At 35.8% G+C, this 23,775-nt stretch overlaps 2 protein-coding genes and 1 non-coding gene across 3 annotated transcripts in view; all 3 read right to left on the minus strand.

Moving 5' to 3' along the window:
- Window positions 1–1,050: 1,050 nt before the first annotated feature.
- dapk3 (death-associated protein kinase 3) lies at window positions 1,051–10,524 on the minus strand. Its single transcript, XM_030159863.1, has 9 exons — window positions 10,443–10,524; window positions 9,582–9,683; window positions 7,824–8,184; window positions 6,106–6,235; window positions 5,898–5,946; window positions 5,779–5,805; window positions 5,523–5,675; window positions 4,711–4,756; window positions 1,051–2,612 (listed from the first exon to the last, which is right to left on the minus strand). Exons 2-9 carry the CDS (start codon window positions 9,641–9,643, stop codon window positions 2,076–2,078), a joined length of 1,365 nt encoding a protein of 454 aa, XP_030015723.1. The 5' UTR covers window positions 9,644–9,683; window positions 10,443–10,524; the 3' UTR covers window positions 1,051–2,075.
- A 796-nt stretch (window positions 10,525–11,320) lies between these two features.
- Window positions 11,321–11,392, minus strand: trnae-cuc (transfer RNA glutamic acid (anticodon CUC)). The gene has a single exon. It is a non-coding gene; the product is annotated as a tRNA-Glu (tRNA).
- Window positions 11,393–14,632: 3,240 nt separating this feature from the next.
- The window catches only part of nfatc4 (nuclear factor of activated T cells 4), a 45,245-nt gene continuing 36,102 nt past the window's right edge, over window positions 14,633–23,775 (minus strand). The window contains exons 11-14 of the mRNA XM_030159859.1: window positions 20,348–20,403; window positions 20,107–20,233; window positions 17,640–18,350; window positions 14,633–14,910 (exon numbers count right to left, since the gene is read on the minus strand). Coding sequence (XP_030015719.1) covers window positions 14,840–14,910; window positions 17,640–18,350; window positions 20,107–20,233; window positions 20,348–20,403 — 965 coding nt within the window. The 3' untranslated portion in view covers window positions 14,633–14,839. The remainder of the gene's footprint in view (window positions 14,911–17,639; window positions 18,351–20,106; window positions 20,234–20,347; window positions 20,404–23,775) is intronic.

Raw genomic sequence — 23,775 nt, forward strand, 5'->3', positions numbered from 1 at the left:
CATGGCCATTTGACCTTAAAAAAGTAGGTCAAGGTCATCTATTTCAGTATTCTTCTGCTCCATGCCAAGACGCATCCACAGAATAACTTTAGTGCAGATACTGTATGTCAATGCATTCTTCAGATAATGTGATTATGTCATTGAATGGACAGACAGACGACAAAACGATTACAGTACCCCTGGGCTGAGGAATAACACTGGTCAACAACAAATTTATTGTTTATGTTTTTTGAGCTGATCTAGGATAATTTTGGTGTGCTGAATCCAAAAATCACATTAATTTTTCTCAATCAGGTCAACTTTCTGAACTATGCTACATATTGGCTTTTTAACATTTTTGCTTACATTTATGGGCATTTTCACATCATATGATACAAAATTCTTTCATATTTCTTGCAATAAACAAGTTCTGAAGATTTTACTTTTGCCAATTTATGATTAATGTTTTTTTAATATTACAGCTGAATGAAATGGCTTGCAGATCTTGCAAAAATAAGCCTGATGTATTCTGCTACATCTGCGGTGAACACACCATTGTACCTAACAGGAATCCTGTTAGAAAATGATTTTTTTTTCTCTTAAAACCTATTTTGGGTGAGAACTATAGAAAAAATCAACTGATAGTCACAAAAATGTAACCAATTTTGTGAGGAGATCAAATTTTTCAAAATCAAATTAGCAAAAAAACCTGACCTGACTGAGAAAAACAGATGTCATTTTTGGATTTAGCGGTGCAAAATGGTCCTAATTCAGTTGAAAAAACCTAGACAACTTGCAAAAAACATTTTTTTGTAACCCAGTGTAATAAACTGTCCTGTTTTGTTCTTAATCAACACAGTATATATTTATTACACTCCCAATATCACTGATTACAGTAAATATTAGATCTGACTTGGAAAGAGGCCTTTTAACAAGATTTAATATAAGAAATCAGATTTTCCTTAATAGAAAAATACAAATTATTTGGTTTGCAGTGAAGAGGATGATAAATGTTTAGTCAGCCTGTATAATTTTGTTATTACACCAGGGGAAAAAAAAACACACATCATACATGGTAACATATAACTGTTTATTTGAAATGAGCTGAGACCTTTACAACTCTTCTTTACATCTCAGAGACAGATTAAAATATAGATTGGAACAATGCTATAATCATTTAAGTGCAAATGAGTACATGTCCCTACTGACTGTATATACTACATACATATACTCTATGCTAAACATGAGGAATGTGCTGCCTAGATGAAAAAGTTCACGATGGAATGTTTAAAGTGTATGGCAATGGTCAGAATGAAATGGAAACACTAACAGAGTGACTGTCCAGTAACATAAAGAAGTTTCCATGCACACAATTTGGTATTCAAGGCTGCTGTGCAAAGGTTGTTTAAGAGATATATCAATGTGATAGAAATGTCATGAACTCCATGACAGATGCAGAGGCAATAAGGTTAAATAGTTTACAGGCACTGCAAAGATGAGTTTATACATGACTTTCAAGGTTTAGATTTATTGCATCGCTTTCCTCGACATTCATTCTGGACGCATACACTAAATACCTCTGAACTCTGCTCAAACCGAAAACTGAAAAGATGCAGATTGTGAAGCAGAGCGCTTTATCACATGACTAAGAAACCTGAAGCCGCAACACAACACAAGTGGGTATCTACGGTTACTAAAATAAACTGAGATGAAATGATAATCAGGCTAAGAAAAATACATATACACTGCCAGCGACAAAAAAAAAATAAACAAATAAAAAACATACCAGCATTGTTCGCAAACCATGTGGATAACTGGCAGCTGAACTACAGTACATAAAATCTATAAAATTATAAATTAATGTATAAAACAGGAATGAGGATTTTTAAAGAGGAATGGTTCAGCGTATTGCCTCTCTGCTTCATGCTGGTTCTCTCAACTGGCTTCAAAAAAGTGGAGCGTTTTTCCCGAAGGGCAGCAGCGTAGCTTATGATGACGACTGACCCGCTAAGACTCGGCCGTGCGGCTCGCAGGCGGAGGACGCGGGCAGGACCAGACTTGAGCGTGAAAATGTCTGTGGGATGTGGGAGGCCGGCTCAGGGCATGCTGCCGGAGCCGAGCCCGCCCTTCTCTGCGGATATGGACTTGACCAGCTCCTCCACCCAGCGCACTTCGGACGCCACCTGCTCGGCCAGGACCTCGTAGCGGTTCTCCAGGCGGCCGAACTTGCGCTTGAGGATGTTGGCGGACTGCATGGTGAAGCGCGCCTCCTCCTGGCTCTTCTTCCGCTGAGCCTGGGCGCGCTGCAGCTCCTGCCGGATGTGGTTGAGGTCGCTGGAGATGCTCTGGTTCTCCTCTTTGTACCAGCCCTCCTTCTCTTCGTATATGGACAGGAGTGCGGCCACGTCCTCCCTGCAGGACCGCTGGTTGCGCTCCAGGTCCCTCAGTCCTTCCTCGGCAGCTGCGATCTCCTCTAGCACCTGAGAGAAGCGCTCGAAATTGACATAGGTGTTGTTGGGAGGCATGCTGGAGTGGGACTTGATGGTGTACTCCTTCAGACGAGTGGTCTTCAGGCGTCTGCGCTCGGTCTTGTGGTCTCGCTCCTCTTGGCGCACGTTCCTCCTCTTAATCACCTGAAGAGAGAAAAGACATGAAGTTACACATGAGAACGATAACACTGGTCTACAAGGAAAATGCTTCCAGAATAAAAGTAATGAAATTTTACCACATGAGAGTCACTGATAAAGAAAAATCAAGTCAAAAATGCTGGTTGGCTGAACTTTCCAAGATACAGCCTTGGATCAAAATGTGAAATTCAAGAATTAACAAGAGAATGGGTTTGACTCAAAAGGAATATTTGTCTCAGAGCTACAAGATCTACTTCAAAACACTGTCTGCACATTAGAATACATTCACTTTACAGGTTCTATTTAGTGGAAGATTTATAAAACTATTATATAAATGTACATAAACCAATATATATGTGGAATAACACTTAATCATATACCTTGAAAACATGAGCAAACTGGCACTTTCGTCATTTATTTTCCAATTAATCTTATTAAAATACGTAACATTTAGCACATTTAATCTCTGAAGCAAATCATTTCTAAAAAACTGTAGACCAGTGTAATCAGGTAATAAGAGAACGAGCAAAGGCTTTACAGATATTTAAGCTGCTTTCTGTCTGACCAAACATTTCACCTAGGGCTGTGTAAAATGATAATATACATTATGTACTATCACATAATGTAAACCACTAGGCAGTCTCATAATTCTTCTATATTTTTTTTTCATTTTGCTGTGCCACAAATCACACTGGTAATAGTAATGCTTATTATCAATTGGATGACACTTCCACACGACACAGATAAGAGCACTGTTTTGTTGACTTGTTACATTTTATATCCTCCTGAGACTCAGCAATGCATTTTTGTCCTCTGCAGGGGACAAGAGTTGTACAGCTTCACTTAAACAACAACAAAAACACACCGCTGCGAAATAAAAAAAGCATCTGAAAAAACTGTTATAGCATCCCGTTTCCAATCAAGGCAATTATGTAATGTAAAAAAAAAAAAAAAAAAAAAAGCAAAAGCTTTTTCTTTCCTGGGTCTCAGGAGGATATACTGTATTTTGTGAGGAAAAAAACTCATTTCATTTACAAACAGTCCATAATAATAGACAATTTACAGTTGACTGAATCAATGTTGGCCCTCAAATATAGACTTACTAAACAACAAAATGGATAACCTAGTGCCTGTCATGTAATGCACTGCCAATTAAGCACAATACACACTTCTACACATTTAATTTAATACATACATCATTCTCAATCAATCAAATTTTATTTATATAGCGCCAAATAATAACAAGTTATCTCATGACACTTTACATATACAGCCAGTCAAAACCAGACTCTCATTAACTCCTTGTTGTCCTAAATCATTCACCAGAAGTATTACTGTTAAGTTTTAGTCACTGCAGATTTATGTTATATTTATTTTTTCATTAAAACTGTTGTCTGTAGAGACTTACAAGTGCTACAGGTTGACAATATTTACACAATTAAATTTTAAAGTAATGAAGACATTCAGTCCTCTGAACTAGGAGAGGGCTTTCATTTTAAAATGGTTTTGGAAGTGTTGTGTTTGTAGAGAAGTGAACTGCAGTGAGGAGTGGATCAAAATGAGTTTTTGTTTTACTGATTACAACCATTTCTACATATTAAATGTAGGAAATTAGAATTAAAAGGTCTGACTCTAATAGATAAAGGCCTGGTATGTCCTCCAGCAGATATAAACAAAGGCCCGGTCCACTGTTAGAGGTACTGTTATTGCGAGTCTGGTTCCCTGCTTGTTTGTTTCGTACCATAATTCAGTTTTACAATGTTATACATTTGGATTTTGCATTGTTCCAATTTTGGGACTGTATTTTTTTCTAACTATTACTGAAAAAAGTGCTCTCTTTATACCCTTTGACATTTTATACATTAAGTCTTACTGGAACATACAGGTTCAAAACAAAAAAAGATTAGGAAAAAAAAAATCCAATACGAGTGAGTAAATTGTACTTTTCAAGTGTATAATGTGAAAGATAAGACCTTTTCTTTTTAAGTGAATATGGAATGACCAATATCAGGATGAGATTTTGGTCACGTTGCCTTAAAGTCACCTGTCAGAAGAAATATTACAGTAGATCAGATAAAATGTCAAATAAAGTGAAAATCCCTACCTTAATCCATGGGTGCTCGAGGCTGTCATCTATTGTCATTCTCTTCCTACAAAAGAAACAGTCCAATATTGAGAAAATTTCATATTTCCTCTACAGACTAGAGCACAGGTGTCAAACATGCGGCCCAGGGGCTAAATCTGGCCCGCTAAAGGGTCCAATCTGGCCCTTGGGATGAATTTGTGAAATACAAAAATTACACTGAAGATATTAATAATCAATGGTGTCAAAATCCTTTTAATTCAGGTTCCACATACAGACACATACAGTCCAATTAGATTTCCAGTGGGTCAGAACCAGTAAAATATTATCATAATACCCTATAAATAATGACAACCCCAAATTATCTCTGTTTTTTTGGTGTAAAAAAGTAAAATTACATGAAAATGTTTACATTACCAAACTAGACTTTTACACAAAATGTGAATAACTTGAACAAATATGAACAAACGGAAATGTCTTAAGAAAAGTAAATGCAATTTTACCAATATTCTGCTTGTTACTAAATCTTTTGTGCGATTGTAATGCACATGTGTAAATGATAAACTGATACGAGGCAGAATATTGTTAAACTTGCACTTGTTTTTCTTAAGACAGTTCAAGTTGTTCATGTTATTCAGATTTTTAAGGAAACTTTGTAGATGTAAACCTGATCATAATAGAATTTTACTTTTTTCACAGTTATCATTTTACTGGTTCGGCCCACTTGAGATCAAATTGGGCTGAATGTGGAACTGAACTAAAATGAGTTTGACACCCCTGGACTAGAGCCATCTCTCCTTTTCTTTTGGCATAAAATGTAAAAATCTCCATACTTGGGGTCCTTGACCAGCAGGCGGCGGATGAAGTCTTTGGCCAGTTCGCTGGTGTTGCTGAAATACTCCTCGTCGAAGTCATAGTTGACAGCTGAGATGTTGGTCAGGGTCTCCTGCTTGGTCTCGCCCAGGAATGGTGAAGCTCCGCTCAACCTGACAGAAATAGAGGGGCTTGGTTTAGAAAAGCGCCTGAAGGATGAGCGAAGTGATGTTTCCACAAATGACAACAAGGGGTCAGACCAAAGTCATTACTCACAGGATATATGTGATCACACCGATGCTCCTGCAGAGACAAGAACATCCGTACATGAATAGAGGCAGTCACAAGGGTCAGTACACAGCTTCAGTGGAATAAATAACATACTGACATCTTACCACATATCTGCCTCCAGGCCCAGAGGCTCGTAGTTGACTATTTCTGGGGCTGTAAAACACAGAGGAATGAACACTTTAATACAAACCAGATGTGGAGATCTGAAAGCACTGCATTATCAACTTACAGAGTTTCGTTGCATCGACACAATGAGCACTAACTCACACCGTTCAGTTTGAACAATGTTTTAAAGCGGCAACAAGATCTCACCGACAAACTCTGGTGTTCCAAAAATGTTCTTGAACTCATTTCCAGCTTTGATCTGATGAGCAATCCCGAAGTCAATCAGTTTGATCCTGGGGTTTGGGACATTTTTATCCAGCAGCATGATGTTCTCAGGCTACAATGTCAGAGTAAAAAAATAAAAAATAAAAAATAAATAAATAAAAAAACACAAATACATCCATGTGAGAAGGAAGAAAGATTTTGATATTGAGATATAGAGAAATGTTAAGATAAAAAGCTACCAGAGGATCGGTTCAAACAAAGTCCTGACATTTCCATCTGTCACTTCTTACTCATATGTTTTACTGGATAACAATTTCCTCCAGCATTTTACAGACAGAGCCGTGATGACAATTTGGCAAATGAGATTACACAAACATCGTTTTTTGGCTACATCACCTACCTCTAATGTATGACGATAAATAAACAAATCTCAACTGACATCTTCTGAAATTGATTTGTCATGGGAATGGAAAGTCGTTTGAGTGAAGTCTCTGTGTATTCTATACATTTACCCACATTTATGTCATTACACAATGATGACAACCTTCATTTAGTAACAAATCCAGCTGCCTGTAGCAACATCCTTTGAAAATAAGTCGACAAAACTGAGTGGAGGTGGGCAACAACATCTCAAAACAGAGATAACTGTCACTATGCAGTTATGAAATAAAATATGTGAACTCCAAAGGAATGGAAGCAATTAATCTGACTGAATTCCATAGCAATAGTACTTATGCAGGCAAATCTTTTTAATATGTAGTTTATGAGTACGGATGTAACGACTACCGGTATAACGATAAACCGCGGTAAAATTGCAGACGGTTAGTATAACGGTTTAAATTCTAATTATCATGATAACCGTGTTTGATTACTGCACTTTTCCGGAGAAAACGCCTATGTAAAGATCTGCTTTTACAGCAAATATTTGAGTATAGTTTTAATTTATTACAATTTTAATTATATATACCTAATATTTGGAACCAATATTCACTTTTAAAGTCTTTGAAAGGGTTCGTTAAGCATCTGTGTGTTATTTATGCAATAAAGTATATAATTTTTTGTGTGTGTTTTTTGTCCTTTTATGTTTTTATAGTAGGTTAAAGTGAAAAAATAATAGATGATATAGATGAAGTTGTGCTGAAAAAACAGATCCCAAACATGGGTATAGTAAACATTTGTTTATATAGTATATAAAGGCAAAATCAAAAGGACTGAAAAACAGACAAAATAGGCTCAGACCACTAAGGGTTAATATTTGAATATTTCTGCAACAGAAGGGACATTGTGCCAATTATTTATTTATTTTTTTTTTTAAAAATACAAATTGGTTAAATTATTTCAGTGTGTGTATCAGTACTTTTTGAACATTTTGAGCTAAATTTCAATAATACTGCGATAATAATGATAACCGTGATAATTTTGGTCACAGTAACCGTGATATGAAATTTTCATACCGTTACATCCCTATTTGTGAGTAATATTAATCACTCCTAAGATGTCTTTGTAAACATACATAAATACTGACACATAAATATCTTGCCTGTATCATTCACATCTTTATATGTTTTTAACAGAAGTGTGAACAGACCTTTCCTTCCTTCAGATGTGAAAACACATTTTACAATTTCAACTTTCACCACCTTCACACTTAAATGTTGTAAATTACCATGTTTGCTCCAGTTTCCAGAGTTTGAACTCACCTTCAGGTCAAAGTGTGCGATGCGTTTGGAGTGAAGGTACTGAACGCCATCCAGGATCTGCTTCAGGAACTGGGTGGCCTCTTCCTCGGTCAGAGACTCCTTCTCAGCCAGGAAGTCAAACAGCTCTCCTCCAGACACTAGCTCCAAGATCAGGATCACATCTGTTTTGTTTTCAAAGATGTCGTGCAATGTGATGATGTTGCTGTGCTGGATCTCCCGCAGGATATTGACTTCACGCTCGATCTCCTCGCGACTCACTCCCCGCCGGCTGGACGACAGCCGCCGTTTCTTGATGAACTTGGCAGCATATTCAATGCCTGTGCTCTTCTCTTTACACTTACGGACTATGGCAAACTGCCCGCTGCAGAGAGGAAACACCGGAGAATTAGGGGAAAAAATACGAAAACTCTTAAGCTGACAATGTTTAAACAGCCTTCAACACATTTAATGTCTTGTAGAATTATGGAGGAACTTCTCACTTCAGTTAAAAGGTTCTGTACAATAGTTTTTGGCATCATTGGGCAGAATTCCATAATTACATTTCAACTAAATGCAATTCAGTGGTCTCATAGAAAACTGAAGTTCTGCATCTCCTCTTTGCTTTGTTTTCATGCTGTAAATATACGAAATTGCAAAACTTTTGAAAAGGTTTTGTCTAATCACAGGGGTTTTCAGGAAGGTAGGTGGCTTGAAGTATTTGAGTGAAAGGTCTAATTACCGATCCTTGTTGATTTAGACAGAGATGAAAGAGCTTCAGAAAGAAGAAGCTATTTCAAATTGTGACATTTTTTGGATTTCGACTGTACTGCTAGCAGTACAAATGCTACGTGATGCGAAGAGCTGAGAAATGCAGTCTTTTTATTGATATGAAAAATGACAGACACACGTTGTCCAGAACGTATTTCACTGTGTGCATGTGCAGAGGAGTGAATGCCCTCTGTTTTAATGCCTACTACTTTTATTTCCCTGAAAACACACACATTTAAAGGAACACTGCATTAACTTACTTTATTTTCCTATAGGTATACAGTATGATTAGCTTTAAAATGTAATGACACGGACAAGGATTTTGTCCCCTAAAGGAAGCAGAGGCTCCATACAGGACAATGCCGCAGATTCATGTCCCAGCAACATACCTAATACTAGCCACACACACACTGGCCTCTGCTTTAGAGGCACCACACCACAGCAGAGGTGGAAAGGCACATTGAGAGGCAGTGATGTCATATTTTTGCTGCATTACTGCAGAGGAAGGCCACCTTAGAGTAAAGTAAGTAAGGTTTAATCCACTAAAATATGGTGAGTCAGTGCTGATCTGTCAAGGATCATATGGGAAGAAGGGACTATTTAATATGCTGCTGCTGACAAAAACATATTTTTGCTTTAATGAGAAAAACTGTAGTTCAAACCTTACCTTGCAAATACCACTCCAGTAATGAGGTGTGATCTCATTATGTCTCGTATTCAGATAATGGAATTTGCAAAGAACTGCAGCTATTTATGTTCATAAAGTAATTCAGGTTTGAGAACAGGATTCCCTTGCAATGCACACACTACTAACTTATTAAATGGCATCAGGTAGACAATGTTATGGAGAGAAAACCACAAACAATATATACATGATGTAAATAAAGACATGCTGAAATGTCATACATGTGTTTGGGGTTCATTTCCAGTTGTATTTAGGAGTGTAAACAGTATGTTTACAGCACGGGCTAGACATACTTCAAAACTGGACAAGAAATCTGCAGAACATACCTGCCCAGCTCCTCTCCCATCTCATAGTACAAGTCAACATCCTCTTGCCTGAAGCCAGCCATGGTTAGCTGACTGGAATAATGATGGCAACCTTGAGTTTCACTGCAGTGAGGAAAAGAGACAAACATAAACCAGTAAAGTCTGCCAGTGGCACAGGCAAACCTACGAAATGAGCAGTTATAAAAGTCTGAGAAATTCACCTTCAACAACCTGGGCTTCTTTCCTCCTTATTTGGCCTGAGTCAACACAGCTTAGTTTTTTTTTTTTTTTTTACAGACTTTGAGGCTGATGTCAGACCTCCGCATACCAGTCCTACTTAGATCATCTGCTCCCTGAACCAGCTATCTCAGGCTCAATTAAAGGGACTAGGATGCCGGTTAGCTACGACCCCGTGTATTTAGCTACTTATACCTCCTGGTTTAATATTAGTGAGATGTTCAAACATGAAAAAGAAGGCGGATTTTGACTCTATGTGGCTCGCGGGGTCAGCATGTTGACGTTAACACTAGCAAGATTCTGAGTAGCGAATCTGCCGATGCCTTCAACAATTCAAACATTTCTCCTCTAAATACCTCAACAAGCATATATCGAAGAGAAAGGACTATCATATTCATATCAAAAGTACACCTTGTTCATTTATTCAACAACAAAGACAGAGAAATTGTTTTAAAGAAAAAGCTGAAACACCATCTAACGACGGAAAACAGCTAGCTTAGCTTGTCCACTAAACTAACATTAGCGAAGGTAACCGTACCGGAGTTGAGTCAGTAAGGAAGACATACTACTACTTATACGAATAAGATGTCAAAAAGGTACACATTTAACTAACTCAAAGAAATGTTAGTTGTAGTGGACACTTACCGTGAGCCCGGCTATGACTGCTGCATTCCTCCGTACAGAGCTGAGTGAATCACACAGCCGATCATGTCAAGACAAACATTTAACTCATTACACTTCCGGTACAAAATAAAAGCATCACCAACAAAATATAAAATGTACGAAAATACTTCTTCTTCTTCTTCTTATTATTATTATTATTATTATTATTATTATTATTATTATTATTATTATTATTATTATTGTTGTTGTCTTAAATTATTGGAATTTCCCCATGTGGGACTAATAAAGGCATATCTTATCTTATCTTAAATTCTTATTTTCTGTGTTCACATTAACACTGAGCATATCCTGTGTTGTAATGTTATTTTCTAGCATGTGTTTACAGATGCCCTTTTAATATCAACAGACTTATGGGAATTACAGAAAATTGTGAAACATGTACTTTTAGTTTGAAGTAAGTAAAGGTCGGTGAAGTTCCGGCATTGATGAGTATTGATTCAGGTAAACATTCATCCGGCAGAAGGACAGACATATGGAATGACATCATGTGGCGTGAATCAGGATCATCCGCAGTACGTCAGTGACGACAAGATAGAGCATGAAGAGGCAAAGGTGGAACAGGTGGTGTACAACCATCCACATAACAACAGACTATCAACAAAGTAGAGTATACACACTCATGTTAGATTAGATTGAAGAGCACAGGCCCCGCCCCCTGCAACTCACACAAACTATCTGCGATGGTTCATACTGACGTCATCCACAGAAAATTCTAATCTCTTAGAGCAGTTCGGAAAGGTGTTAATTGACTGAGAATTGACTACAGCTGACCGGCCCCGAAGAGTAAACGTCTGAATCGGGATAACATCATGTGTGCCCCGATTACAGAGAAAATAATGTTCCCTGACCGGGAATCGAACCCGGGCCGCGGCGGTGAGAGCGCCGAATCCTAACCACTAGACCACCAGGGACTGTAGAAGTGAAGGGGTTAACTACTGTATTTGTCCTAATGGAGTCTAAACACAGCCCCACTACCTCCTGAGTGTAAGACAGTTCTTTTATTTCTTGTTTTTCATTATTGGACACACTGATTATCCAGGTGGGTCTGCTGCTTCTTGTTGGGACTGCTGTGGTCAGAAGTAAATGGAAGTAAATCTGTCTCATCAGATTTTGAATTATAAAAGCTATTGAATTTCTAGCACTGAATTTTTTTTGCACTGAAATTAAGTATCTGAATTTTTTGTCTCAATTTTACTATGTTCATAAATTTAGAATAAAAAAAATTCAGACGCCAAAAATTCAGATGCAAAAATTTAGATGCAAAAAATTCAGATGCAAAAAATTCAGATGCAAAAATTTAGATGCAAAAAATTCAGATGTACAAAATTTAGATCACACATCCAGGACATCAAGGATAAGTATTTGATTCTATCTCAAGTCGAACCAACAGCCAGCCAGTCGAGTTACGTTAGGTTGATCATGTGACACCGATACAAGAAGACAGTCAGCGTAGATGTGTGATCTGAATTTTTTGCTTTTCAATTTTTTGCATCTGAATTTTTTGCTTTTCAATTTTTTTGCATCTGAATTTTTGGCTTTTCAATTTTTTACACCTGAATTTTTTGTATCAGAATTTTTTTAATTTTAAATTTATGAACATAGTTGAATTGAGACAAAAAAAAAGTCAGATACTTAATTTTAGTGCAAAAAAAAATCAGATACTTAATTTCAGTGCAAAAAAAATTCAGATCCTTCATTTTAGTGCAAAAAAAAATTCCGATACTTAATTTTAGTGCAAAAAAAAAAAAAAATCAGATACTTAATTTCAGTGCAAAAAAAATTCAGGTCCTTAATTTTAGTGCAAAAAGAATTCAGATACTTAATTTCAGCGCAAAAAAATTCAGTGCTAGAAATTCAATAGCTTTTATAATTCAAAATCTGATGAGACAGATTTACGTCCATACACTTCCTATGTCTTCTTCAGGATACAGTTACACTGTACATATAGTCTGTTCTCAATAATGTCAAGGATTAATAGAACAAAACAAAACAAAACACATAAAACACTCCAGATACAGTTACAAAAACTAACCAGCAGATGTCGCAGTGCTTAACAATCCATCAGTTGTTCAGTGTCATGAAGGAGTTGTGTCTTCAGATGCCAGCTCTGGAGCTCCTGTTCAAACCTGTAAAAGCTCCACACCAGTGCCCTGTACTGTATCCTCCCTTAGCATTAGGTGCTTTTAGTCTGGGGCTCCTATCATGTCCATTTATGGTTGTGCTAAACCGTATAGACCCATAAAACTGTCAGGAGAACATATAACGTGGCTTTAGTGTCTTTTTCTAAAGTTGCTGCATTTTTAATGTTGTCTGTCTGTGCTTTTTTCCACAGCTCAAAGACTTCTGCCTGTCACTTTGAAGCCACGAGTCTTTTAGTGAAAGTGATAACAATGGAAAGTAAGATGCATTAAGTTTTACACCAAAAGAAGAAATATCTCCGACAGCTGGTGGATTAGGTCTGTTGCAGCAGGTTGCTTCCCCCAGGTGGAGCTGTTGTTGAAGACAAACTTGATCTCCTTTAAGAGGATCTAAAACTATTCCTCATAGGAAGCTTTCAAACAGCTTAAAACACACACGGTCTGGTCACATCCTCATTTCACACATTCAGAAATGTCCTTTATCTTCACACTTCAGCGTCATCTACCTCATGTACAGAGACAGAGTCATTCATAAACCTGCTTTCCTTCTTTGTTAACAGCCACTTTGGTCACTTTATTATGGTGGCCCAGAGGTGCGACAGCCCAAAAAGTTATCCACAATAACCAAAAAAACAGAACAGCCCAAAGTATTATCCACTATAAGAAAAAAAAAGAGTACAGCCCAAAATTTATTCACTAGCCCAAAAAATTACCCACTATAAGAAAAAAAGAGAACAGCCCAAATGATTATCCACTATAAGAAAAAACAGACAAGAGCCCAAAAAATTATCCACTTTAAGAAAAAAAAGAGAACAGCCCCCCCAAAAAAATCCACTATAAGAAAAAAAGAGAACAGCCCAAAATACTATCCACTATAAGAAAAAAAAAAAAAAAAAAAAAAAAAGAGAACAGCCAAAAAAAATTTTCAACAATAAGAAAAAAAAAAAAAAGACAACGGCCCACAAAATTATTCACTATAAGAAAAAAAGAGAATAGCCCCAAAATATTATCCACTATAAGAAAAAAAGACAAGAGCCCCAAAAATTATCCACTATAAGAAAAAAAAAGAGAACAGCCCAAAAAATATCCACTGGAAGAAAAAAAGAGAACAGCCCAAAAAATGATCCACTATAAGAAAAAAAAGACAACGGCCCAAAAAATTATTCACTATAAGAAAAAAAGACAAGAGCCCCAAAAATGATCCACTATAAGAAAAAAAGAGAACAGCCTAAAAAAGTATCCACTGTAAGAAAAAAAAGACAACAGCCCAAAAAATTATCCACTATGAAAAAGAAAAAAAAACATCATCCACCTTTTCAATTAGGGGCGCGCTGTTTACCTGAAAGGTCTCTTGCTTTAAAATTAAGGCCACCAGAAAAAAAAAAAGCATACGCTGAAAATTTTTAAGGCCTTCAGCTAATGTGGCTAATGCTAGCGAAGTAACCCACCAAAAGTTGAGGTCGGTGTGCTAAAAGTAAAGTTATTTTAAAATATATATATAATGGATATTTTTTTGGGCTAATGGATAATTTTTTGGGCTGTTGTCTTTTTTTTTTCTTATAGTGGATAATTTTTTGGGCTAGTGGATAATTTTTTGGGCTGTTCTCTTTTTTTTTTTTTCTTATAATGGATAATTTTTTGGGCTAGTGGATAATTTTTTGGGCTGTTGCACCTCTGAGCCACCGTACTTTATTTCTACTGAGAGCTTATTTCATTACCTTGCACTGCAGAAAATCTACCACAACAGCTTCTCTTCTTTTGGGATCCGAAATACTGTTGATATTACTTGGAAAACATCTGCTACATCCAGTAACTGAGCAAATGATGTTATGTTCATATGTTCATAAGTTTGTACCCATGATTCTTCTGGTTCAATCTGAAATAAAGACACTTTCAGGACATATAACCCATGTTTTCTTAACACAAAGTTCAGGATGTGTATATACAAATGTATCTCCTGAGCATTCACATCAGTTCTGTTTTTCCCAATTACGAGACATGACCCAAGCAGTTTCATGTATAATTTATATTGCAAACGTTAAAAACATTAGCCTTCCTTTATAAAACCACATCAGTTACCTGTGATCATGGTTACACCTGTCCCTGTTCTCATGCTCCCCTGTCAGTGTCACATGTAACTGGAACAATGCATCTTAAAACCAAGTGCATTAGATATAAAATGATGGTGACTATTAAATAGGGCCATGAGCTGCTCTTGTTTCAGTTTGGCTGGTTTTCCATCTGTGAGGCTGACTGGTAAGACTGGATGTCCTCCCCGATCAACTCTGTCACTGTGAAAGAAGAACAAGAGAAAATCACAGCCCTGTAAATCAGTCCATCCTTTGTATTTACTGGTCTATCTATTTCATACAACATCAAATCATTGCAGTTTATTCAAGTTTTGAGATAGAGATACTGAACATTATCTACAGGTAGAAGTAAATAATAGGACTAAATTATGAATGATTTACAGCAGTGTTTTTCAACCTTGGGGTCAGGACCCCACGTGGGGTCGCCTGAAATTTCTAATAATTGTTAAAAATAAAAACTTACTAATAAAAAATACAGGGGTTGGACAAAATAATGGAAACACCTTCACCTCAAGATGATAATGCCCCAATCCATACAGCTAGAATTGTTAAAGAATGGCATGAGGAACATTCTAATGAAGTTGAGCATCTCGTATGGCCGGCACAGTCCCCAGACCTCAACATTATTGAGCATTTATGGTCAGTTTTAGAGATTCAAGTAAGACGTCGATTTCCACCGCCATCGTCTCTAAAAGAGTTGGAGGGTATTCTAACTGAAGAATGGCTTAAAATTCCTTTGGAAACAATTCACAAGTTGTATGAATCAATACCTCGGAGAATTGAGGCTGTAATTGCCGCAAAAGGCGGACCTACACCATATTAAATTATATTTTGAAAAGAAAGAGCAGAGATGGGTGGTGGATCATTCATTTGACCTCAAATGTGATAAAAGTACAGAAAGTTTATAAAAAACAAAGCTCATCTTTAAGGAATCTGGAGGAATTTTTGAGGTTAAAGGTCTAAAGTCTAAACTGAACAGATGATGCAAAAAGGAAAACGTGTGTTAACAACACCTCCAGAAGAACCATTGAATTCTGTGGGTTCAGATAATAATAATGGATTAGATTTATATAGCGCTTTTCAATGAATGCATACTCAAAGTGCGTACAGAGGATCCATTATTCATTCACTCTCTGGTGGTGTAAACTACATCTGTATCCACAGCTGCCCTGGGGCAGACTGACAGAAGCGTGGCTGCCAGTTCACACCTACAGCCCCTCGGACCACCACCACGTCAGTGTGAGTGGCACTGGAGGCAAGGAGGGTGAAGCGTCTTGCCCAAGGACACAACAGCACATGGACAGAGCGGGATTTGAACCGCCAACCCTTCAGTTATTGGACGACCCGCTCTACCACCTGAGCCATGGCTGCCCCCCATATCAACCCATAGAGATCCAGTGTTACTTTTGTGGCAGTTCCCAAATGAATTTTCCTCTAGATTTAACCTTCTTTAAATGATTTATCACCATTTATTATAATATTATCTTCTGTATTTTGCATTTTTTTCAGTGAAAATCATTTATTTACTGATTATGTACAGGGGTTGGACAAAATAATGGAAACACCTTAAAAAATCAACAAAATATAATTTAATATGGTGTAAGTCCGCCTTTTGTGGCAATTACAGCCTCAATTCTCCGAGGTATTGATTCATACAACTTGTGAATTGTTTCCAAAGGAATTTTAAGCCATTCTTCAGTTAGAATACCCTCCAACTCTTTTAGAGACGATGGCGGTGGAAATCGACGTCTTACTTGAATCTCTAAAACTGACCATAAATGCTCAATAATGTTGAGGTCTGGGGACTGTGCCGGCCATACGAGATGCTCAACTTCATTAGAATGTTCCTCATGCCATTCTTTAACAATTCTAGCTGTATGGATTGGGGCATTATCATCTTGAGGTGAAGGTGTTTCCATTATTTTGTCCAAACCCTGTAGATGTTCATGGAAGCTCAGATTAAAGTTGAGGGTTATTATGGTAAAAAAACAAAGAAAACTGAAAAGAAGTAACTTTTTAAGCAAAGATATCAATAACTGAACACAAAAATAAGCATCTGCAAACACTGTCATTGATCCAACTCCATGAGTTTTACTGGTGAATCAATGTTGTAGAAAATAAGGGTATTAGAAAATATTGGTTCAGCAATATATCATGATATTTCATTTCACAATACTGTATCGATATTAAAAAGTACTGTATCGATATTTTTAGGTGTTTATTCAAATGAAGATATGGCAGAGGTTCATTTTTTAAAATTATTTTTCTTTATTGTTTATATCTTATTTATTATTATTTAACACTGTTTTATTAAATAATGTTAGTTCCTTTGTTGGGATCGCAAAAAATAATGTTATGTTTTTAGTTGTGAACTAATAGAATATGAACATTTGAGCAGGATCTTAATCTGTAATGTCTGTAAAACAGAATTTAAACACAGTTAAATTTTGTGATATAACATTAGATCCTGTTGGGATCAAATAAAAATGTGTTTAGTATTTGTGCAGATTTCTGGTGTAAATCAATTCTTCCAGGAAATAGTCATTTTAAAAAGAGAAACAAACAAAAAATTTCCTTTGTAACAGTATCATGATATTTTGTGATATATCGTATCATGATCCCAGTATCATGATTTGTATCGTATTGCCAGATTCTTGCCAATACACACTCCTAGTAGAAAATGATGGTGTTTCCATGTTCAGTACAGAGCCTCTGAATGTCCAAATGGGTCATATTTGACCATGAAAAGATGATAAACATCATTTTATACCAATTATTTACATGTTTTGATAGGATTAGTGGATCAGAAGTTATTGAACATTTTAGATCAGTAGATGATTTTGGTCAGCAGTTTCTGTTTGGGTCTCAATATATCAGCTTTTTCTGACTCACTGTAACTGATCATTTGAGTCAAAGATTATGAAACTCACCTTCTTCAAATGTGATGTGGTGCATGGAGACAGAACTGCTAAACTCCAGGGGACACTCCTGAATCTTTGCATCCCTCTCTCCCCCATGTCCCGGACCCAGTGCCCTTCCCTGGGGGTCCCAGCCCTCATAGTGGGAATAAGGTGCTGTGCACATGTCCTGGTAGTGACTGGGGTTGGAGGGAGGGGAGGGGCACACCTCCTGAGGATAAACAGAGTACTGGGGGTAAGGGGAGGTGGGCATGGGGGGTAGAGGGGAGGTTGAGATGGGACTGCCGGCAGGGAACGGGCTCAGAGAGGAGGAGTGGGAAGGAGAGGGTGAGGAAGACAAGTAAGGAGAGTCCAGCCAAGGGGAAGGGGAGGGAGAGGGGGGCTGCGGGCCACGGGGGTACAAGGGAGGAAGGAGCTCAGTGAAACCCAGCTCCAGGTTCTCAAAGCTGGGGTGACGCTCAGAGAGGGTGGTCCTGGACCCGCCGGGCTCCTCCGCTGCAGCGTCAGGCTTCGAGCAGTAATCGTCATGGTAACCCATGGATGGACAGGGAGGGGAGTAGGTGGACGGGTAGGGGGGCAGGTGGAAGCCCAGGCCACGCTCGTCAGTCATGGGGTCCCCTCGCACGTGGAGACCCCTGTCCATCCTGGTTTGACACACAGTCCCTCCATCCAGGGGCAGGGCAGAGGGCCGGGGCATGAGTGGGTCCTCCTCCTTGAACATAACTGAGGACACAAACAAGAAAACTATCAACCAATGTTATGTTTATACCAGTGGCAGCTGCTCGTCTTTCAGACAGGGGAAGCTCATTGTCGGCTTACATTAAAAAAAATGTCAAGTTATTTAAACATAAATTCGTCCCTCCGTTCCTTTTTAAGAAAATGGTCAGTGACCTTAACGTACCAAGTAAACAAGAAAACGCTGAAATTATGTTAAATTGAAACAAGGAAGTACAATGAGTGTGTTTTATTTACAGTGCAAGAAATGAACAAGTCATTTGGTAGTGGTTTCTCTCTCCATTTCACAGCAGAATGTGTGACGGTATTAAACTGAACTGTGTCAGTGAAGGAGTAGATCTGAAAACAGCTGTCAGTCAAATGGGATTCAGCCTTTCCACTGATCCTCCAATCAGCATGTGGAAGCTCAGCGTCCAGCCCGGCCAAACTCCGCCCACAACTCCATTCACCCCCAGAGACGCCCGGCGTCCGGGGGTGGGACAACATCGTGGCATTTATCCAATTACCGTCCAGTTTAGAGTCAATGAAAAAAACAGTTCCACTCAGTCCCATTGAAGTGCATGGACACTGAGCGTCCATGGACAAATGCACTGAGCAGAGATGGAATGAGAAAACAGAGACACGGGAATGGAGGAGAAGTGAACAACATCCAGTCTGATGATTTGTGATAAAGCTGATTCTGAACGAACTCGTCTGTGAGATGAACGTGTTCTAACACATTTGGAGTCAATGAAATGTCAACACAACCGAACAGATTTAATTTGAGTCATTTTAGGGGAAGCTGAGCTTCCACTGCAGTCTGGGAGAAATCAACACTGCGAATCACAACACGTCTGAAACATTTTGGAGCCCTTTCCTGCGTTTGGGAAATGCAGTTATAGAAAATAAAGGTTGCACCACATCACTCTTTCATCTAAATATAATAAATCAAATACATTATGGTTGAGTTTAGTTTGTTAAGGTTTTTGGTGCAATTTAACTAAGTGTCCCATGCAAAAATAACACAGATAATAAATAACACTAACATTTAATTTTTAATATTACAGTTTCTTAATACAGAGAGGCAGAAAAAACAGTAAAATATAATAAAGGAAGAAAAATATCTTAATAACAACAATGAAACTATCAATATTGAAGTAAAAAATGTGAAATATTTGGGCAAAAGCAGTGATAAAACAATTAAATTGTCTTTAAAACATGTTCTGTAATATTTTACAGACCAACACAAAGTGACCTCTGCAAGTGGAGGATGAAGCTCTAAATATAGATGAGTTTAGTAAGAATGAAACTGTGAATCTAGTTTGGAGCGACTCTTGAACCGTTCAGTTTTAGTCCCTTCACTTGAATATATCTTAGGAAATAAAAACACATATTGAATGGACAAAAATAGGAGTCTGGAGTTTCTGAAATAAAAGGACAGATGAGATATCTAACTCTGATCAGACACAATAATAACCATAATGAGAAACGAAATGCAAAAACTGCACGATAAAGAGTAAGGAGTTGTTTGTGGTGATAAGATAACTAACCTTCCTTATTTTAACAGCAAATATACTTACTTTTCTGCTCAAACTCACCAACAAAGATGAACAGGAATCTGATCATTTATTTAATCGAAGCCACAAACACTATCATCCTTAATCAGTCAAATTCAGTTCATGAAAGTCTATGGAAGCCATGTTAAATTACAGGGAACTGTGGGCGTAAAATATCAGAGGGGAGCACAACAGTATCAGACACTCACTGGGAAGATATTTGAAGGAATGAGTGCTGCTCCGTTTTCTTTTCCCGTTGGAGACATAAAGACTGATGGACACAGGCCGACTGACGGACAGGTCACTGTAGGCGGGAACCCTCACACACAGCAAACACTAAAAAGAAACAGAAAAAACCAGTATGGACACGTTACCAATCAGTTGTAGTGCATGATCAGTAGGTGAACCGTTTTCAGTCTCATGCAAATGCAAAAGCAGACATAAAATTACCTCACTGCTGTTGTCACGATCAACATGAGCCTCCTCCTCCCACTGCAGTTTACCATCTAAGAAACAAGGTACAATATTCCACTACTTAGAGAGACTCAAAATGAGGTTTTAACTATGCATACACTGTAAAAAATGACTGCAGAATTAACACCAAAAAGTTGTAAAATTGCAACATAAAAAAACTGTAAGTGACAATACAATGCAAAGTTGTTTATTTGAAAAGATTTTTGTGTTAACTATTAATCAAATATAGCTGTAGTTTTTACAGGAAGAGTATATGAACAAAACCAGATTTGTATGTAGAAATGATGTATTTCTATTGTTTTTAGAAAATAAAACTGTAAATTGAAAAACATCGTGGTGCCGTTTAAATCGCAAAGACCATAATGTTGAAATAACAGTGCAAATGCTTTTTTTTTTTTTTCTTTAATAAAAAAGTTATTAAAAAGTAAACATTTAACACTGTAACATTTTAAATTTGTACATGAATGGGTTGGTAGAGTTGGTAGAGCAGCTCGTCCAGTAACCAAAGGGTTGGCGGTTTGAATCCTGGCTCTGACTGTCCATATGTTAAAGTGTCCATGGAAGACACTGAACCCTAAACTGATCCCAGTTGGACCTGGTGGTTTTGGAAAGAGCTTTGAACACCATGAAGGTGGAGAAAATAAATAAGTGCAGTCCATTTACCTGTTAAATCTACATGTTTAAACTGTTCAATCTGCATGTTTAAAATGTTAAATCTGCATGTTTAAACTGTTAAATCTAAATGTTTAAAATGTTAAATCTAAATGTTTAAAACGTTAAATCTGCATGTTTAAACTGTTAAATCTAAATGTTTAAAATGTCAAATCTACATGTTTAAAATGTTAAATCTAAATGTTCAAAATGTTAAATCTGTATGTTTAAACTGTTAAATCTAAATGTTTGAAATGTTAAATCTAAATGTTTAAAATGTTAAATCTAAATGTTTAAAACGTTAAATCTGCATGTTTAAACTGTTAAATCTAAATGTTTAAAATGTCAAATCTACATGTTTAAAATGTTAAATCTAAATGTTCAAAATGTTAAATCTGTATGTTTAAACTGTTAAATCTACATGTTTAAAATGTTAAATCTACACGTTTAAACTGTTAAATCTAAATGTTTAAAATGTTAAATCTACACGTTTAAAATGTTAAATCTACATGTTTAAAATGTTAAATCTAAATGTTTAAAATGTTAAATCTGCACGTTTAAAATGTTAAATCTAAATGTTTAAAATGTTAAATCTACATGTTTAAAATGTTAAATCTACATGTTTAAACTGTTAAATCTAAATGTTTAAAATGTTAAATCTACACGTTTAAAATGTTAAATCTACATGTTTAAAATGTTAAATCTAAATGTTTAAAATGTTAAATCTACATGTTTAAAATGTTAAATCTACATGTTTAAACTGTTAAATCTAAATGTTTAAAATGTTAAATCTACACATTTAAAATGTTAAATCTACACGTTTAAAATGTTAAATCTAAATGTTTAAAATGTTAAATCTGCACGTTTAAAATGTTAAATCTAAATGTTTAAAATGTTAAATCTACATGTTTAAAATGTTAAATCTACATGTTTAAAATGTTAAATCTACATGTTTAAACTGTTAAATCTAAATGTTTAAAATGTTAAATCTACACGTTTAAAATGTTAAATCTACATGTTTAAAATGTTAAATCTAAATGTTTAAAATGTTAAATCTACACGTTTAAAATGTTAAATCTAAATGTTTAAAATGTTAAATCTGCATGTTTAAACTGTTCAATCTACATGTTTAAAATGTTAAATCTACACGTTTAAAATGTTAAATCTACATGTTTAAACTGTTAAATCTAAATGTTTAAAATGTTAAATCTACACGTTTAAAATGTTAAATCTACATGTTTAAAATGTTAAATCTAAATGTTTAAAATGTTAAATCTACATGTTTAAAATGTTAAATCTACACGTTTAAAATGTTAAATCTACATGTTTAAAATGTTAAATCTAAATGTTTAAAATGTTAAATCTACACATTTAAAATGTTAAATGTACATGTTTAAAATGTTAAATCTAAATGTTTAAAATGTTAAATCTACACGTTTAAAATGTTAAATCTAAATGTTTAAAATGTTAAATCTAAATGTTTAAACTGTTCAATCTACATGTTTAAAATGTTAAATCTACATGTTTAAACTGTTAAATCTAAATGTTTAAAATGTTAAATCTACACGTTTAAAATGTTAAATCTACATGTTTAAAATGTTAAATCTAAATGTTTAAAATGTTAAATCTACATGTTTAAAATGTTAAATCTACACGTTTAAAATGTTAAATCTACATGTTTAAAATGTTAAATCTAAATGTTTAAAATGTTAAATCTACACATTTAAAATGTTAAATCTAAATGTTTAAAATGTTAAATCTACATGTTTAAAATGTTAAATCTACACGTTTAAAATGTTAAATCTACATGTTTAAAATGTTAAATCTAAATGTTTAAAATGTTAAATCTACACATTTAAAATGTTAAATCTACATGTTTAAACTGTTAAATCTACATGTTTAAACTGTTAAATCTACACGTTTAAAATGTTAAATCTACATGTTTAAACTGTTAAATCTAAATGTTTAAAATGTTAAATCTAAATGTTTAAAATGTTAAATCTACACGTTTAAAATGTTAAATCTAAATGTTTAAAATGTTAAATCTAAATGTTTAAAATGTTAAATCTACATGTTTAAACTGTTAAATCTAAATGTTTAAACTGTTAAATCTAAATGTTTAAAATGTTAAATCTACATGTTACTCTGTAAATATGTTTACAGTTGGATGTGTTTTTTACAGTATTGTTCTGGAAACCACAGCTGCCAGTTTTTTTCCGTAAAAAAAACAGGACTTTTTTTTTTTTTTTTTTTTTTACAGTGTACATATTTAATGAAAATCATGTCGGAGCAACACTTAGACAAAATTAAAAAATCACAACAGTATTCAGAAAGGATGTTTTTAAAATCTTTTTGTGGACTGATGTCCTTTGCAGGTATTTTTTCAGTTATTGTGGTTGTTAGAAAAAGAATAATTGATTTAAAATCCCATTTTATGACATCGACAAAAATGTCAGCGCGAATTTAAGATAGATTTTTACTTGTATACAGTCAATATCTTGCCCACTTAAGTTGTTCTACTGTCTGTGGTTATGATCATTTTGGTGCATTTTGTGATTCAGTTTTGACAGTTCTGGTGCAGATAGACAGGAAAAGGCATGGGAGGAAAAAGCAAAAGGTCTGGATTGGACTCAACAGTTGTTTCCTGAGTTTATGAAAGAGAGAAAACTCCCTGATGACACATTTCATTATGCAATGTACTGATATACAACAAAGCAAAAATAATGTCTATTTCTAAATATTCCTGAAGTGAA

Source organism: Sphaeramia orbicularis, chromosome 17 (genome assembly GCF_902148855.1).
Source record: "Sphaeramia orbicularis chromosome 17, fSphaOr1.1, whole genome shotgun sequence".
NCBI classification, from domain to species: Eukaryota; Metazoa; Chordata; class Actinopteri; order Kurtiformes; family Apogonidae; genus Sphaeramia; species Sphaeramia orbicularis.